At 40.7% G+C, this 19,510-nt stretch overlaps 1 protein-coding gene across 2 annotated transcripts in view; it reads left to right on the forward strand.

Moving 5' to 3' along the window:
* SNAP25 (synaptosome associated protein 25) overlaps positions 1-19,510 on the forward strand; it is a 90,211-nt gene that overhangs the window by 48,542 nt on the left and 22,159 nt on the right. For both annotated transcript variants that reach the window (XM_049869098.1, XM_049869097.1), the window contains exons 2-3: positions 10,335-10,470; positions 12,490-12,531. In XM_049869098.1, coding sequence (XP_049725055.1) covers positions 10,399-10,470; positions 12,490-12,531 — 114 coding nt within the window. In that variant the 5' untranslated portion in view covers positions 10,335-10,398. The remainder of the gene's footprint in view (positions 1-10,334; positions 10,471-12,489; positions 12,532-19,510) is intronic.

Below are 19,510 nucleotides of genomic sequence, written 5' to 3' on the forward strand. Positions count from 1 at the left end.
AAAGACCCCACGGGGCTAAGCCGAGCACAGACAACATCCATTACTGAAGGCACCACTATCTGTGAACCTAAACACACAGTGTCTTCCCTCCAACTACTGGTTTGGTCATGTGAGCATGGAAATAATTTGGGTTTGATAAGAATGGGAGTCTTTCTGCTTGGCCACAGGATTCTGTCTGTTTGTACAGTCCCGAGCAAAACCATTTTACTTAGGAGGTAATGAGACTGGTTTTTCAGTGTGGCCAAATGTCAGTCCAACAAGTTTATCTCTGAGGAACCAAGCCATATTCCTTGGAATACAACATTTTCATCAGTTTTTCTCCTAGGCAAGATGGAGGAGGAGACCCAAAAGCAAAAGGCTTCTTGCTAGAGTTCTAAGAAGCATGGAATCACCCCTCAGAGGCAGCCATTCCACCCCAGCCGCCTCCTGGATGCTTCTGCACCAGCAGCAGCACTCAGTAAACGCTGGTAAAATGGATGAACAAGTTACATGACTTGTTCTGACTACCACTGGGTAAATGAGATGAGGTTGGATTCTGCCATTCCCTCTCAGTGAGCTCGCCGAGCTTCAGCTCCGCAGTAAACAATCAGGAACTGTTGCATAATACAAACCACACTGCTAAATACCCATTTGGCCTCGTTTGCAAAACAGTCAAAAGAACATTGGCATTTTTGAAAAGGGGAGATTTAGACATAATCAGTGTTGGTGGTGGCTGGCTGCCCTTAAAAAACAAACCCAAGCTGAAGCTGCCTATCAGCAAGACTGTTGATAATCCTGGAATAGCTCAGGAAACGGGTTTGTCAGGAAAAGGGGCTCGTCAGGAAAGCCAGACTTCCCGCCTCTGAAGAAAGCAGATCAGGATTTCACCTGTTTATATACAGGTGTACAGACATAGGATGTTGTTAGCTGCCCTCAAGTCAGCCCTCAACACATGATGACTCCATGGATAATAGAACAAAATGCCATCTAGTTCTGCACCATCCCCAAGATTGGTTGCAGATTGGACCTTTGTGAACCATAGGGTTTTCACTGGCTGATTTTCGGAGGTACATTGCCAGGCCTTTCTTCCTAGTCCATCTTAGTCTGGAAGCTCCACTGAAACCTGTTCAGCATCACAGCAATACCCAAGCCTCCGCTAACAGATGGAATGGGGTGGAAGTCTGGAAAACAAATAGGTTTCTAATGGTGCTCAAGACCTTTCCCAGAGATATTGAGGAAAAGGGTAAAACTCCTGAGAGATGATTGAAATATATTACTGAGAAGGTTTTTAAATCAAATTTACCTGTAAGAAATGCATTCATAGTGTTTTATCCAGCACATTCTATGTCAGCAAATATTGGAAAGAACATGGTAGGGAGAGATAGAGCCCACCATCTCAGATGAAGATGGCCTCCTGTATCATTTAGAGTTCTCCAGAGAAACAGAATATATATGCCAAGAGAGAAGGAGAAAGAGATTTTAAGAAATTGGCTCAAGTAATTGTTTTGGCTGGCAAGTCTGAAATCAGTAGACTGGAAACTCAAGAAGGAATTGAGGTTACAGTCTTGAGTCTGAAATTTGTAGGGCAGGCTGTTAGGCTGGCTCAGGCACCATTTCTATGTTACAGTCTTCAGGCAGAATTTCTTCTTCTCTGGAAACCTCAGTTTTTGTTCCTAAGGCCTTATAACTGATTGGATAAGGCCCACCCACATTATCAAGAGTAATCTCCTTAAAGTTGACTGATTGTACCTGTTAATTACATTTATAAAATACCTTCACAGCAATATCTAGACTAATGTTTGGGCAAACATCTGGGTACCATCGCTTAGCCAAGTTGACAGGTAAAATTAACCATAACACCTCCTAAATGCTGGGGGCCCATTGTCTTTCTAAATTTAATCATAGGTCACCAGAGTTTTCCATTAGATACTTCCCAAGCCATTCAGCCCTAAGAGATGTTACACATGGACCTTCTACTTCTGGGGAGCATAAGAAGAATCTAAGGTTTTTGAAAATGCAAATTCCAATCCCACCTCAATAGCTCTCTCCCCCTAGGTGATGTGATATGGAATCTACATTTTGACAAGCAACTAAAGAGGTTTGATGCAGCAGTCAACACGCTTAACTATTCTCTTAGAATTGGCACTTTGGATCTTAACACCAAGGAAAAATTTCATCCAGTGAAAATAATAGCACTAGGCCCATCCTTAATCACATTCTCATGCCGTTACAATTGGGAAAAGAGATAACGAATCCAAGTATTGGCTCCTTTTAGAAGCTGAGGAGGCAAACACAGAGAAAACAAATGACTGCTCCACTGTTAGAGCCTGAGTCATGAGTCAAAGGAGAGTTACCCACAACTTAATAAGGGTTTGCTGTTGGTGGTGGTTTGGTTTGTTTATGAAGATGAAAGTCATAGGGCAAAGATATATACTCTGGACACTTGAGTTTGACCAAAGTTGTGCACCATAAATAACATAGTGAAAAGGTGTGTATGTATAGCAATGCTCATCTTTACTATTGATAAAAGATACAATCCACAACAAAGAGGTACCAGGCATGGATCTATATACATATGACAACACAGCTGTAAAAAGTAAAAAGCAAAAATGGACTAAAATATAAGAAGAAACTAGTAAACCTGCAGTCACTGTGGGACACTTAAACATACCATTTTCAGAAATCTATAGATCAAGTTGGCTAAGGATTTCAGGGAGTTTGAATGTCATAAGCATTCCTTTTCTACCGGATTTGAGGTAGGTAGGTCTGTAGATAAGAATCAAGGACAGAATAGACTTTCTTTTAAACAGCAAATTAAACATTCTTCAGAATTTAGCCACCTGTTAGGGTACAAAGGAAATCTCAACAAATTCCAAAAAGCAAACATCATCTAGGCCACCTTCACTGACCATAACAAAACTGAAATTAGAAATAAAAAAAAAAAAATTATATTGAAATTTTAAAATCACACTTTCAAATAACTTGAGTTAGAGGAGAAATTAAAACTGATATTTAAAACTAGAAATGAATAACCAAGGACATACTCTTTCAAAACCTGAAGGAAATGGCCATAGTCGCAGATAAAGAGCAATATAGCAATAAGTACACTGAACCAAATACAAGAAAAATGGAAAATAGGTGAGTCTTCTGTCAATTCAAGAAAATAGGAAAAGAACAAGAAAATAACACCTTAGGAAGATAAGAGAAATAGAATAAGAATAAATGCAGGGAATGAAAAGAACTGGAAAAAAGAAGAACAAAGTGGGAAGCCTCACACTACCTGATTTTAGAACCTATTATACCGCCACGGTAGTCAAAAGAACCCAGTACTGGTACAACAGATACATAGGCCAATGGAACAGAATTGGGAATCCAGATGTAAATTCATCCACCTATGAGCAGCTGATATTTGACAAAGGCCCAAAGTCTATTAATCGGGGAAAAGACAGTCTCTTTAACAAAATGAAACAAGACCTATACCTCACACCATGTATAAAAACTAACTCAAAATCGATCAAAGACCTAAATATAAAATCTAAAATGATAAAGATCATGGAAGAAAAAATAGGGACAATGCTAGGAGCCCTAATACATGGCATAAACAGTATACAAAACGTTACTAACAATGCACAAACACCAGAAGAAAAACCAGATAACCGGGGGCTCCTAAAAATCAAAAGAACTGAAAATTAAAAGCATAGGTAGAAATAAGTAATATTAAAAGTAGTATGTACTGAGATGTATATGTCAAACTCCATGATAAGGGGGTTCTATGGGCAAATAGGAAACCCTGGTGGTGTAGTGGTTAAGTGCTACGGCTGCTAACCAAAAGGTCGGCAGTTCAAATCCGCCAGGCGCTCCATGGAAACTCTATGGGGCAGTTCTACTGTGTCCTATGGGTCACTGTGAGTCGGAATCAACCTGACGGCAGTGGGTTGGGTTTGGTTTTTTTTGATGGTCAAATACAGATGGAAACATCACTCCACACTGTGTCTGCCTATTGGACACGTACAATGCCCTGTGGATATGAAAGGCTCTGAGGAGGACCATTGTAAGGATTTCTGTTTAACTTTATTTAGTGAAGGGGGCAGCAAACTTTTTCTGTGAAAGGCCAGGGAGTAAAACATTTTGTCTTTACAGGCCACACCATCTCCCTTGCAACAACTCAACTCTGTGATTGTAGCATGAAAGAAGCTGTAGAAAATATGTAAACAAATGGGCTTGGGCATGTTTCCATAAATCTTTATTTTGGGACCCTGAAATTTAAATTTGGTATAATTTTCACATGTCACAAAATATTCTTTTTTTTATTGCAAATACTTTTTTTATTTATTGTGCTTTAAGTCAGCCTCTCACACACACAAAAAAAATTGTATACACCTTGTTAGGTACTCCTAGCTGCCCTCCCTCTAATGAGACAGCACACTCCTGCTCTCCACTCTGTATGCCCTATGACCATTCAACCAGCTCCTGTCCCTCTCTGCCTTCTCATCTAACCTCCAAACGGGAGCTGCCCACATAATCGCACATCTGCTTGAGCCAAGAAGCTCACTCCTCACCAGTATCGTTTTCTGTTTTATAGTCCAGTCCAATCCCTGTTTGAAGAGTTGGTCTTGGGAATGGTTCCAGTCTTGGGCTAACAGAGAGTTCAGGGACCATGACCTCCAGGGTCCTTCTAGTCTCAGTCAGACCACTAAGTCTGGTCTTTTTATGAGAATTTGAGGTCTGTACCACACTGTTCTGCTCCATCAGGGATTCTCTGTTGTATTCCCTGTCAGAACACTTTTCGGTGGTAGCCAGGCACCATCTAGTTATTCTGGTCTCTCTCTTTTTTTTTTTTTAATTCTTTTTAACCATTTAAAAAGTCTCAGTTCATGGGCAGTGTAAAAGCTGGCAGTGAGCTGGATTTGGCCCACAAGCCATAATTCCCAACTGCTGGTTTAGCCCACAATATGTGTATAAATTTTTGTATGAGAAATTAACCTGAGCTATAAACTTTCACCTAAGGCACAATTAAAAAAAAAAAAAAGAACAGATAAGGAAATTTCTAGCCAGAGATGCTAGGGAAGTGAGTGACAAGGGTGGAATCTCAGTCTGTGGGTCAAGCTGGCAGAGAAATTTTTGCTCAGAGGATGAGGCTTCAGGTGCGGACCAGGCAGTGTTTCGTTCCATTGTATATAGGGTCACTATGAGTCAGAACTGCCTCAACAGCACCTAAAAACAACATATGACACACCAACAATCATGACTATGGTGCAGGACCAGGCAACATTTCATTCTGTTATACATAAGGTCACTATGAGTTAGAGCTAACTCACCAGCAACTAACGACAACATATGACACTTATTAATATCCCAGGAGAAAGTGTTCTGTAGATCAGAGCTCTTCAGCGTATGGTCTGCAGACCAGCAGCATCTGCATCACCCACAGGCTTGATAGACTGCGGAATCTGGGGCCTGAGGTTACACCAACTGAATCAGAACTTTCGGGGCTAGGGCCCAGCAATCTGTTTAAATAAGCACGCCCCATGATTCTCATGTGCATTAAAGTTTGAGAAGCATTGCCCTAGACCACACCTTGGTTTGGCACATTCATGCTATCTGGTGTACTTTAATAGTTATTCAGTCATTCAACAAGTCACTAAGTATAAATTGAGCACTTACTAGGGACCCTTTGCTAGCCACTGGCTGAAAGACCCCCGTTGCCCAGTCGGCTCAATGGGCCTGGAGATTGCCTTACGTTAGAGACCCAGGGAATAATTTTGAGCAGCTCTGCTTCCTAATTTCCACACTTCCCAAGAACACTACCAGCTCAGGCAACACGTAGAATAGCAGTATATGAGTGAATATGTGCTAATATGAGTGAAGTGTTACATACCACCTAGGCAATAAACTCCGTTTCACCATTAACATCTTCTTAGCTACTGAAATGACTGTTAATGAACATCATTTTGCCTCCTTGGTTTCTGTCTCTTAAAATGCTAATATACATAGATTTGAGGTGGTGGTTGTTGTATGCCTTAGAGTCAATTCCAACTCATAGCAACACTATACCTGTTGCTGTTGAGTCGATTCCAATTCATAGCGACCCTATAAGACAGAGTAGAACTGCCCTATAGGGTTTCCAAGGAGCAGCTGGTGGATTCGAACTGCTGACCTTTTCGTTAGCAGCCAAGCACTTAACTACTACGCCACCAGGGCTCCAAGCAACCCTATAGGACAGAATAAAATTGCCCCCAGAGGTTTTTCTAGGCTGTAATTATGGGAGCAGATCGCCAGGATCTGCTAGTGGTTTTGAACCGCCAACCTTTAGGTTAGAAGCTGAGCACTTAGCCATTGCACCACCTGAGGTTTGGGGCTGGTGGGGCGGGTGATTTTTCAACCACAAGCAATAAACATATCAACAGAGAATCTGGCGGGGCATCAGTGCCCAGGTTCCCCCTAGTCTTATTATGAAAGTGGGCATGGCTTTTTCAGTTTTCAAAAGCTATCCATTTAGGAGCTGTTGATTCATCATCCATCCTCCCAAATCAGAGATGTACCCTACATTTTAGAGCAGCACAAAGGCTGCCTGAAGGTGCAGAGCTCCCAGGGAGATGGTGAAGGTGATTAAAACAAGGGTATCTATCCCACAGCTTCTCTGCCATTGCGCCAGCTGCCCATCAGCCAATCCTGATAGGTTGCCATCGGCGTGAAGCCAGGGGGGCCTACAGCTGTGCTTCAGATGCTAAGAATAGCAACTTTGAGAAGAGATTGCCAAGGAAACATATGGGGCCTGGGTGTCTGCGTGTGTGAGAGTCCAAATATCTATCAGCAAATAGACCTAGAAGCGTGGGAAGCAGCAACATTCCTGCAGATCTGAAAGCAGACACCCCTGCTTCTTACTAAACTGGACTATTAAGAGGAAAGGTCAGTTGTCTACTTAGCCCGGAGAAAGAAATTACCCCCAAGGAAACCAAGCAGCAAAATCTAGAGACCAGGATGAGAAGGCGCTCCTGTTTGTCTCCTGTGGTAATCCTATGAGAGGTGCAGCTAAGAGACTGGAGGCTCAGGCACTGGCTGGTTTCCCTGGTTTCAGCTACCATGGGTGCTCAGCACCATGGTAACATGCCTCAGGCCCACCCCGATTAAAGGAAAGCTAATTAACAAATATTGCATTTGTTCCACTCTTAGCAGAGGGGGACAGGCCTATCCTGAATGAGTAAGGCTTTCTGGATATTGAACCTCCACATCTTTACAATCTTGGTCAGAACTTTCTATCATTTGAATAAATTATGTTCCCTTCAACAAGTAATGAGATTGGTATTATGTGGCCCATTGAGAAAACTGAGTCTCAGAGGTGATGATGAACTTGCTCAGAGTCACCTAGCTACTGAGTCTCAGAGCCAAGAGTCCAACGAGGCCGTTCTAACATCAAAGCCTTTATTTCATCCATTCCATTAAGCCACAGCCACAAGCTACTAACCTTTCCATGGGTCACCATTTTATTCTGGAGAGTAGATCTCCAGATGCTCAGGGAAAGATTGGAATTTTGTTTCTCTTCTTCTCCAGATTCAGGAGTGGCTTGGGAAATTCTTCCATTTTCTGTTACCTAGATTCCTAATTTCTAAAATGGAGACACTAATCTTAACTATGGAAGCCTGTGCTCAACTACTAACCTAAAGGTTTGGTAGTTTGAACCCACCCAGAGGCTCCATGGAAGAAAGGCCTGGTGATCTGCTTCCATAAAAATTTACAGCCAAGAAAACCTTATGGAGCAGTTCTACTCTGTAACACATGGGGTTGACAGCAATGGGTTTTGTTGTTGTTGTTGTTATGGTTTTTGTTTTAGTGTTAACTATTACCCCATATACATATAGGCATGTATTTAAGTAAAACACAAAGAGTTTAAAGCTCTACATCATCTCATGAACACATACTTTGATGGCCAGAATAGGCATCCAAAAATTAGCAAGCTCATAGTCTGATGCCCTGTCAATTTCTTAATGACTGCACATAAAGCTAACCTAACATAAACTCACTACCTTTTCTAATTCTTCTCTTTCTTTTTTTACTACAATTTGATGCTTCGCCCAAGAATCGCTGGGTAGAAAAGAAACTGTAGAATCTATTATCTCCAAAGAAGTTTTGCTTTAGGATTCCTCCTTCCTAAGAACCCTAAGTAGCAGGAGTTATTTCATAAGAATGATAAATGTGGAAGATCCTTATAATACGTACTAAATGAAAATCATAGCTATGATTGTTGAGAAAGCAGTAGAATGATGGGTCTTGGAGTTGAGGTCAAAAAGCTCCCTTCCCTAAACTCAAACAGATGGTCTGTCTCTATGATGTTTGGTTCTCTTGCCACTGAGAATGTTCCTAAACTTTTTTGATTCTCAAACAAAAAATGAAATATGATATTGCCCCGCGGTCCTAACCTGAATTTCCCCTCCCAGCTTCAGTTTTCAATGGAAAGAAAAACACAAATGTTTCTCTGTTAGGAAATCATGCTCATATGTGATGTTTCTATTCTGTTACAAATTTCTTCAGGCTTTTATTAGTTAGTGTAACAGCAGCTGCTATAACAAAGAAACCTTGCATTATCAGTAAGGTAACCAAAAGAAGTGTATTTTTTTCTCATATAACTGTTCAGTGTGGGTTTTTCTGGCCAGCGGTCAATTTCCTCCATGAAGAAATTTGGGACCCCAAGTTTCTGCTGCTTGATGATTCGTTATCCTTGAGGGCCCTGTTTTTGCTGGCAGAAGGGGAAAAGAGGGTGTAAAAGGGGTGCCTGCTTCTAAACTGCCTTGGTCTGCAGGGGACACACCTCATTTCCACAACAATTCATGAACATCTCTAGCCACTCGATGTCACCTCCTTGCAATGATGCTGGGAAATGTTATTACCTGACTGGGCAGCCATTTCCCAGGGATGGTGTTCAACCACGGAAGAAGGACGCATTCTGGCACACAGTTGGCCATAGTAGCCACAAAACGAGAGCCCATGCCTTCTAAGTTGTGCTACTTATGGAGAAGTTTTTATCACATCAAATACTTAGCTCTAACCCTTCCTTGGGACCTTTATCCCCTTCCTCCAATGACCATTCCTTGAGATGTGACTTCCTCAAGGAATCCTGCTCTGGCCCCATGGGCAAGAGGCACCAGGCATGTACCCTAGGGTATTTCCTATCACAGTGAATAATATCCTTATGTCACACCCGTCTTCCCAATTAAGAAGGTAGTTCTGGGAGAGCAGAAACTCCTCCTATCTTATTTGTAACTCTATTCCTAGTGTCTAACACTGTCCTGGTGTATTACAAGTGTTCAGTAAAGTGGGAAAGAAGGAAGGGAGAGAGGGAAGAAGGAAGAGAGGAAAGAAGGGAGGAATGGAGGGAGGGAGAGAGAGAAGGAGTGAAGGAGGTAGGTTTTGAAGGGAGCTTAGCCCTGCTATCCATAATTTGCACCATATGGAATTTCAAAAGAGTAGCCAAGAAATGGGCTGGTGAGTTTCAGTCCCCTCCTCTTTGGAGAGATAGATGCTTACTCCTACACAAGCCCCCTTGGCAACCTCTGATGACAATTGAAAAATCAAAGATTTTTCTGCCTTTTGCCACTAAATGCCTCTAAATACAATGGAAAACTACTCAGAAATAAAAAGACATGAACTATTAATACAGGAAACAATATGGATGATACTCAAAATAATTTTGTGAAATGCAAGAAACTGGAGATAAAAATTTGCATACACTGTAAAATTTCATTTAGATAAAATTCTAGAAAACGCAAACTAATTTATAGTGACAGAAAGCAGATCTGTGGTTACCTGGAAACTAGGGTAGGGTCGTCTGGGGTCAGGAGTGGTGGGTAGGTGGAATTACAAAGGACATGAAGAAACTTTTGAGGGCGATGGATATGTTCATTATCTTGATTGAGGTCATGGTTTCATGGGTGTATATATTTGTAAAACTTATCAAATGGTACGCTTCAAATATGTGCAGTTTATTGTATGTCAATTATACCCCCAATAAGCTGTTAAAAAGTAAAATGAAAAATAAATCAATGTGAAGCTAAAGTGTGCTAACCCAGCACCACACCCCTCCATCCCATCATTTCCAGCCCTTGGATGATTTGTCTCTTGAAAGATATCTATCTTAAAAGGTATTTTTCTCCATGGTAAAGTTGGCAAGTGTGTGTTCATGGAACCCTTCAGAGAAACAGCAAAAATTCTGTTGACCCCTGTCTGAGCATGGCCTCCAGCCCAGGAGACAGCTGACCACAGGGATAGAGAGTAGGCCATTTGGACCTTCTTCTCTGTGTGCACACCTACATGCACACTTATAACCTCTCATAATTTCTTTCTGATCTTCTTCTTCCCAGGTTCCGTGGCCAAGCCCTTCACTGACCCCCCAGCCCAGGCCCCGAGCCGCCCCCCATCGCTACGATGGCCGAAGACGCAGACATGCGCAATGAGCTGGAGGAGATGCAGAGAAGGGCTGACCAGCTGGCTGATGAGGTGAGGGAGGGAAACACGGGAAGGAAAGCTAAAGGTGGGGAGCTGGGGTTGTTTGTCTTATTCAGGTTCAGGTGGAAAAAGGGCTTCTATGGTCTCAAAAAAAAAAGAAAAATTGCTGTAACTCTGACTTACTATACACCTGAGCCCTTAGGATAGGAATTGGTTGATTTCAAAACCTGCATACATATTAATATCTTGGTCCAAACTCCCAGTTTCTAGAAATCTTAGGACATCAAGGGGCACTAAGGAAAGCATTGTTTTGGGGTGTCCACTGGTACAACTCTAGCCCCAACTGTTCAATTTCACAAGCTTTGTGAACCAGTTGTTCGACATCACCACTATTCAAGTTAAATTTTGTAAACTGACAACTAAATAAACTGTATTAAAATCAAGGTAATAAATGCTCAAAACATATTTCATAATTATTTTACTACATTTTACTACTATCTCTGCTCTTTATGTTTTTGACATTTATTTATCTGTAGGGTGGGCATGGCCTGTTATCGTGAATGTCTTCCCAGCTTCACGTTCATCAACACCATGTTGGTAGTTAAGAATAAGACGTGGTAAGAGTACTTATACCACGGAAATCCACAAACACTACCTAGCGGGTTTCGACTTCTTGTTTTCTTGATTGTCAAAACTGAGAACATGGTGGAGAAAATGTGAATGAGGCAGATTAAACTTAAAAGTCTCTACAGCCATTCCATTTTGAATTGCACAAAACAATTGAGAAATATTCTTCTAGTATTTGAAAGCCACTGACTATTTGAAATATTACCCTATTTAGCAAAGAAGTCATCTACATCATCACTGAATAAGTGAAGCTGTGACAAAAGCCTTCATTGTTGCCCTTTCACCTTACTGCTTAATGTAAATGAAAATATCATCCAACATTCATGTTAAAACTATATTCATCAGACAGTTGGCTGCAGACACAAGCATTTGGCAAAAATCACCACAAGCATCCTATGAGAATCAACTGGCTAAGTGGAGTTTATAATAAACAGTATTGTGTGTTTTATTATTATTTGTAGATTGTGCAATAATCATCCCTTCCATGAGGAAAATAAGATACTTAAACACACGCATTCATGTATTTTTTCTAGAGAGCCGGTTGTTAAACATTTGCTAGCACACCACTGCTTCCAACCGTTCTATTTCAAACAGCAGCTGCTAACAGGTCTTCCAGGAAAGGCAGCATTCTTCAGGTTCTTGCAGAATCTTGTCGAAAATAAGTTTGTCACTTAAAAGCACTGCTTTTAGAAATCACAACCAGTTCTTGGATTCTAGTAGTTTCAAAGTAACTGAGAAAAAAAGTGGCAACATGGTACCCAAGGGAACATCATTGAGTTCAGGCTTTCAATCTCATCTAAGGATGGAGATAATTATTATAGCTGTCTCCTATAGGCTAGTTATGACGAACATGCTTGATTTTTGTCAGCCTAGAGTGACAGTTTAATTTTTATTGATAAGAACTTTCTATTGTGTTTCCAGGGGTTTTATAAGAAAGCTGATGTTATAAAACCAGTGCTGTCAAGTCGATTCCGACTCATGGCGACCCTATAGGGCAGAGTAGAACTGCCCCATAGAGTTTCCAAGGAGCGCCTGGCTGATGTTATATTCATTCCAATTCATAAAAAAACTATATTTATGTGTTCAAAAGTCAATGTTTCCACCAAATTAGTCCTCTGGGCTACATGAAATAATTTTTCATGCATCCTACACATGCAAAATTATCTTTTCATGATTACTTTGTCTTTGCTGTCAAGATCAGCTTCATGTAATTTGGATCTTTATGAAGATAAGCTGTAATCTAATTGCTTTAGGAAGTCTTATCATGTAGAAGAAAGCCTGATGGGAAAGAGATGTAAAATGGAAGGACTTTCTGTATTTTAGTTGTGAACTTAAAAGAACATGTGATAGTGACCCTTTGTGTTTCTCAAGGGAAGAAAGTATTTCTATGACTTTCTGAGCCTCTGGACCCTACACTTAAAATATTTATGTTTTTTCTTTTAGTCGCTGGAAAGCACCCGTCGTATGCTGCAACTGGTTGAAGAGGTAAGGAGTGAGCATATTTAAAGATCAAACTAACCCCTTGTGCTAGCATATTATTTCCCTAGACCCTACTGCCCCTCCCTGGGCCATGTCACCATTGATTCTAGTGTTAATTTGCCTGCCAGGAAGCCACATAAAGAGAGAGATGCTGTATTTAAATTACCACGTAGCTATCAAATTGTATTTACTCTCTCTCCCTGTTCCAGGCCACCTTTAGAGCTGGGATGCAGAGATAGATAATATTTCCAAGGAAATGCTCCTAAGAAATCACTAAGACTGAATCACTAAGGACATCAGAATGATTTCTAATATACAAAATCATTTACACGAAACATATTTGTAATGATTTTGATACCTGTAAGTCACATCTAATTTTGACATCCTGTTCTGACTTTAACCACGTATATGACTCTTAAAAATCCATGTAGGAATATCATATTTTCAGAAGTTGTTATATTGAGAGTCAGGCACTTAAATTTATGAAATAATAGGAAAATTCTTGAAGAAAGGGCAATAGCAAGTGCAACAACGTCAATACAGGCCCCCTTTTATATTCTCAAATTTGGATTGAACAGCCGTTTGCGAGGCATGGTTAGTGAATCCCAAACTATGTTTAAATGAGTAAAACAGAACAGATAGCAATAATGGGATCAAAAGGGCATTTGCAATAAGCCGCACTCAGTCCAGTTTGGCAGAGCAGCAGCCAACCAGGAAGAATAAATGGATTAATTGAACTTGCCCATTGGGAGAGATGAAGTGGAAAAAAAATGGAATGGACTACATTTAGTTTAACCTAATAAAACAAGCCTCATGGTTTTTTATTGTGTGAGACGCTGCTTTCCCTATGCTTTGAAACTGGTTGACAATGTGTAAGTTCATGTGTGGTTAGAGACTGATTACCATAACCAAGGTACACACAGGCTTACTTGTGCTTACTTAACTAATCTGTAGTGCACAACTTCACCTCATGTGAAATTGGGTGCTAGACCGTGAGTACCTTGCTTACTGGTTAATCTGCCCATGCCGGTTATCGTTTTTAGAGATCTTAGGTGTTCTCTAGCAGAATGATTAAATGGACCTACCTATTCCACGCTACTGTAAATTGCTGGTGCAATGCCATGAAAAGGAAAAAAATAAATTTTACAAAGTCTAAGAGGAAAGGGGACTGCTTCTCACACTATGGGAGCCAACATCTTCCTTTATTTCTACAGCTTCAGCTTCTCACCTGGGAATAAACTATGACTCAGTGTGAATGGCCACAGGAGGAGAAGGGGAGAATGAGGCCACCTCGAAGGGGGCTGGTAGACTTCACTAAATCTGTTTTCACAAACAATGACAATTGGTGCAACTTAGCACAAATTGGCCCCGACAGAAAGGCAGGCCCAGGGTGGGGTAGCACTAGAAAGCAGCCTTCAGTCTCTAGATAAAATGTTTTCTTCGCTCTGTCCTGGGAACACTGCTCATATGCAGAAATATTTGACGACAAAGAAGGAGGCAGATATTCTAAATCAAGGGGTGCCAGTAAAGGTTTCAGAGTAGACTTATTCTCCCCCAACTTGCCATGAGGATAAACCAAAGGAACATACCTTGGTAATGTCCCTACCTGAGCTCTCACGTTAACCCAGAGCCCAGAAGTCAACTGACCTCATTACCTTGGCAAGTCTTTATGCCCTTCAACCATAGCCTCCAACCTTAATTTTCATTTTCTTCTATGCGTATGCACATATGAAGTAAATTTCTAAAGCTCCAGAACTGTCACCAGTGTGCAATGTTGGAACGCTGCCTAGGATGTGGAAAGGGGTGGAACAAGTGTACCAGAACACACCACCTTGGAGGGACCCCTCACCCATCTGAATTCTGGGCCTCAAACGCTTCCTTTTTTGTGTCTTCTTAAACTGTTGGCAGTGTCAGCCAGTCTTGAAAGATGAGCATATGCTCTAATTTATTCTGAGAAAAATCTCAAAAGTGCTATTGATTGAAGTAGGATTCTCGAATCCTACATTCATTTCCTCTAAAGTGTTTCTTGATCAAGCATGAAGTCACATCTTAGAACAAAGAATAAAACAGATGGAAGCTATCTCCCACCTCTAGTAAACGAGAGGAGGCTATTAGACTTCCCATCCGTAGGAAATCATGAGCAAGGCATTATTAGAGTAGATTGATTTGCTCTTACTTCCTCCTGGATTATTTTATATTTATGGTCAAACATCCCTTATGTCTAGGCCATTGGCTATTTAGATGATGTCCTGCTTTTCAATCAAAAAGGAAATTCTCATTAAAAGAGAATCAGCATTAAATATTAATCAAGGGTAGAAATCGTTTTGAAAATCTGAGCATTGAAATAGCAGGACCTTGCCCATGATCCCAAAGTACATCAGTGCTATCTATTTCGAATTGGGCTGACTTCTTACAGAAATTTAGTCTCAAAGACAGGAAAGGTTACTCAACTTAATGAAGTGTCTCTAAGGCAAAACATTTCACCTTCATTGGAATATATGACTTCTAAGATCATCACTCTATTCGTAATATACTCCAGAGTGTAACAGGGGGCAGGGAAGGTTGGGGGGGGGGGGCGTCGCTTTTAACTGATGTCATCATCGCCATTTCAAGGGCCATGGAAACTACACAGAGGTCAATGGGGAAAATTCAAAAAAGCTGAATACCACAGACAGGTAACAAGGTTAGAAATCATATAGCAGAATTTGCTCCCCCGGCCCCCATAATTGGGACCTATCTCTTTTAATAGATGCATCTCAACAAATATTTATGCAATGCCTAGCTCTGAGGGTAGGAGGGAAGATATAAATTGATATGTAGACACAGACATGTAAATAGTTTTCCAAATTCAAGGCCATAAGCTACCTTAGGCCCATAGAGGAGGGAACAATGGATTCTGATAGGAGAATCATGAAGGTATCCTCAAGGAGGGAGCATTTGACTTCAGGAAAGACAGGTTGACCTTGCTAATGCTAAATGCAGCAAATGAAGGCTGTACATTAATACCTTGGGCTGTGAAAAGGAGGCTGAGGAAAAGCCACACTGCTTTAACACTGCTTTAGAGCAGAATAATTCCAGTGAGCCACACACAGCTTTTACAAAGTGGTTACTGAGGGCTCCCTAACATTTTACGGATGATTTAGCATTTTTCCTTTAATACCAACTTCTGTTTCAAGATACTTTGGCCACGAGAATAGAATAAGCATTCTAAAGCTGTGTCTGTGCTATGTCTGCCAGACTTTCAGCTAAAAATGGAAAATTCAGGCAGAGCAATTCTTTTCAGATATGCAGATTTGGGGTCTTTGGGAACTCCAGCAGTTAAGAGGGGGCCTGGAGAGTTCTGTTTTAGCTCAGATGCACTGGGCTTTGGGGAAAGCATCTCAGACTGGGAAAAGGAAGATAAAACATGTTCTGTAAACACCGTCTTAGTTCATCTGCAAAAAATAAAAATAGAGAAAGATATGAAAAAAGAAGAAAATCACTTAAATCTCCAACTCCTCTGTTTTTAAGTAGACAGCTTTACCAGAAATGTCAAACAGAAACCACAAATTGAGCTGAGATAAAAATAGAGCCACCTCCTCTCACGCCTAGCTTTTAAAACACATACTCTTTAAGGAATAGGAGAAGTATCCTGCCTCCCCTGAAATATCATCCCCATCCCTGCCCTTCTCCCTTGAGCTTCTGATCCCCCCAAGGAACAATCCAGTTATTATGATAGAAACTGTCAACAAAACAGTGGAGCCAAATGTAAGCTCCAACTTTTGTTGAGAAGCTCATATGTGCCGGGTACTGTGCTTGCTAGGGGCAGTTGTCATCATCATCTTCCTCATCATCACCTACCTATCACCTAATTTAATCCATGTAACCACCTTTTACCATTACTTTGATCTCCATTTTACCAAGGAGGAAATTGAGGTACAAAATGGTTAATTAACTTCCTTGTGACACACAGCTAATAAAAGGCAGAGATGAAATTAAAACCCAAATCCACCTGATTCCAGAGAGTGAATTCTTAGTCATAGCACCTAACTTCCCTTCCACTAGCAACTTCTACAACATTTTTTTCTTTGAGAACACCACAAAAAGTGTAAGGATCTAAGAAAACCAACAAAGTGCTCATTCTGAACTGACTGGAATTCCACTCAAATTAAATCCTGCATCTTACTGTGATCCTTTCTGAAACAAGCAGGATCTCCTTAGAGTTTAGCTTTTAGCAGCCTTCACGTTCTGGAGCTCATTTTATCCTCATAACCACTCTGGAAAGTAGTGGGAGTGTTACTGCCTCCAGATGACAGATGGGGAAACTGTGGAACATGACAAGTGACTCAAGAGCTACACGACTGCAACGATAGGTGTAGAATTCAGAATTACTGATTCCCAAATCCTAGGTCTGCCCGACCAACCAAATTACCCTTCACACTGAGAGGCAGAGTTGATAAACCATGTGTTTGTCTACCTCTTATCCTTAGTGTCTGGGGCAGAGTTGAAACTCGATAAATATTTGTTGAATGAATTAATCAATTAATGAATAAAATAATGAATGAACAAGTGAGAGAGGGAGAGTTAGTGAGTGAGTGAATGAGCCAACCTATCAAACCACCCAACCTTGTTTGGCATCTCTCCCCTTATTTTAAATATGGGGAAACATCCTGAAAGATCAGGTGACTTATCCACTGTCTTTTGACTAGTTGGTGGCAGAGCTAAGAACACAGCCCAGCCTTCCTGCCTCCACCATCAGTGCTCTCTGCTTCTGTTCTTTCACATTGGGGCAACCTAAAAAAACTCTTGCTTCTTCAAATTAGCTCTGTAATCATTCCAGTGCCGAAACATTCAGCACCAAATTAGACCAAAGTGAAATTACACTTGTAGGGCTCCATCTCCATAGAAAAGATCAAGAAAGTGTAGATAGATGAGAGTTGGACTGACCAAAAGGAAATCATTCATCTGCTTCCCATCAGCTCTCTCCAATAGAATGGAACAAGGATCATACGCTTGGCCTTGAGTTGGGTCCCCAAGGAAAAACGCTCTCTGAGATGCCTCTGTCCTCACCAGAAGTTGCCTCATCACAGCCATATGTCTAAGTCAACTGCTTTTCTTAATTTCCTGTTCATAAACAATAGCTAAAATATCACAAAAGAGCACAGGGATTGTTAAAATATAGGTTAGTGTAGTTGAAAGTCAATTTACATCCAAAAACATCCTGCTTATGAAAAAAATTTTTAAAGGCTTTGTGGTCTAGAGTCTTGCTACTCAATGTGGGTTCCTGCACCAGCAGCATCAGTACCATCTGGGAGTTTGTTAGAAATGCAGAACCTCAGGCCTTCCTCATTCCTACTGAACCAGAATCTACATTTTAACAAGATTCCCAGGGGATTCATATGCACACTAAAGTTTGAGAAGTAGTAGTCTAGAAGCTTTTATAGTGGTTGGTAATGGTGATATTTTTAGTTTGCCTTGATATCCTGCTATCACTGTATTTTCTGGTTCTATTTACTTTATAGACACATAGTGCTTACTATAGGCCAGGAACCACCATTCTAGCACATTACACATATTTATCTATTTAATTCATATATAACAACCCAATGAGGTGTATGCTAGCATTATCCCTGTATTACGAATCAGAGGACTGAGTTTCAGAGCAATTACTACACTTGCTCAAGGTCCCACAGCTAGGAAATGAAATTACCAGGATTGCAGCCCAGGCAATCTGGCTCTGGAGTCCATGCTGACTAATGACTACCAAAGTCATCCTCAGCCATCTCTCTAAAAACTGCGTCCTGGCTTTGCAAGCAAGGCCTATCAAAACGTGTTCAAAAGAAGATAGGCTTTTGTGTCTGGGGGAGTTAATTTAATTGTATACATTCTCTGAAGATGTTGGTTTATAAAACCTCACAGAAATCATTTCAGTGTTTTCTTTCATTTTTAGAAGCACTAGTGGAATTTAATTTGTAAAATACTGTTTTTTTTTGTTTTTTTTTTTTTTTTATTAAAAACACTCTTGATCTCCACTAACATCTTTCTCTCTTTCTTAGTTCAAAGTCAGTCAGTGGAAAATAAATGGGGCTACAAAAGATGTCTTATTTTAGAATTTATTCTGGGGTCCACCATGAACTTCCTTGAAAAATCAATTAATCCAAACTGTAAGCAATCCTATTTTATACTTACTAACAGGCACCCTGTCAAATGGAAGGTCTTTGCTTAGCTTTAACTTTAATCTTAATCTAGGAATTCTTAGAGTTGATAATTTCTAAGTATGAGCAATGAGGAAATCTCTGCTTCTTCCCCCTACCCACCACCTCCCACTGCTGTCCCCACAATAATTCAGGTGGTGTTTGATTTATTTGGAAATAAGGAGTGACATGGGAAGTGCCTTTTGAAGACCTCTCCTGCCCAAGACAAGTGAAGCACAGCTGTGGAGGAGTTATTTTCTCACAACACCCTACCATGTGCAGAATTTTAAATTTCAGAATAAGGAACCCCTGTTTCTCATCTGCCAGTCCGTTTTCTAAATCTCATAGCCCTCTTCATAGAAAGAAAATGGGACTGTGAGTTTCCTTTTGAGCTGTGTAGCTCAACTTTTGTGTAAGCCATATCCTCTTGATAAATCTAGAAATCTCACCTCCCCCCACGTTTCTTACATGTCTTCCAGTTGGACATCCCTCCCCAACTCAGTGATATTTTCTGAGATATCATGCTGAAGAAGAAGATTTATTCTAGAAAATTTTGAAACATTTGCTTTCTGTGGTTTGTGTTAGGAACACTATAGGCATTTTTATTTTCCCAATATAAATTTACAGTACAATAGCTCTACGCCATGGAGACCGTGCTTCATCCCCCTCCACTTCCACCCACCTGTAAGAGTCATGGATTGAGCAAGTGCACAAGTACCCTTCCTCCAAGCCCCTCCCAGCTCCTAAATGCTCTCGCCATATTTCTTCCCTTTGGTCCTTCTTCATTTTCCATTTCTAGGGCTAATTGTCCT

The sequence above is a fragment of the Elephas maximus genome, chromosome 25 (genome assembly GCF_024166365.1).
Source record: "Elephas maximus indicus isolate mEleMax1 chromosome 25, mEleMax1 primary haplotype, whole genome shotgun sequence".
In the NCBI taxonomy this organism is placed as follows: Eukaryota; Metazoa; Chordata; class Mammalia; order Proboscidea; family Elephantidae; genus Elephas; species Elephas maximus.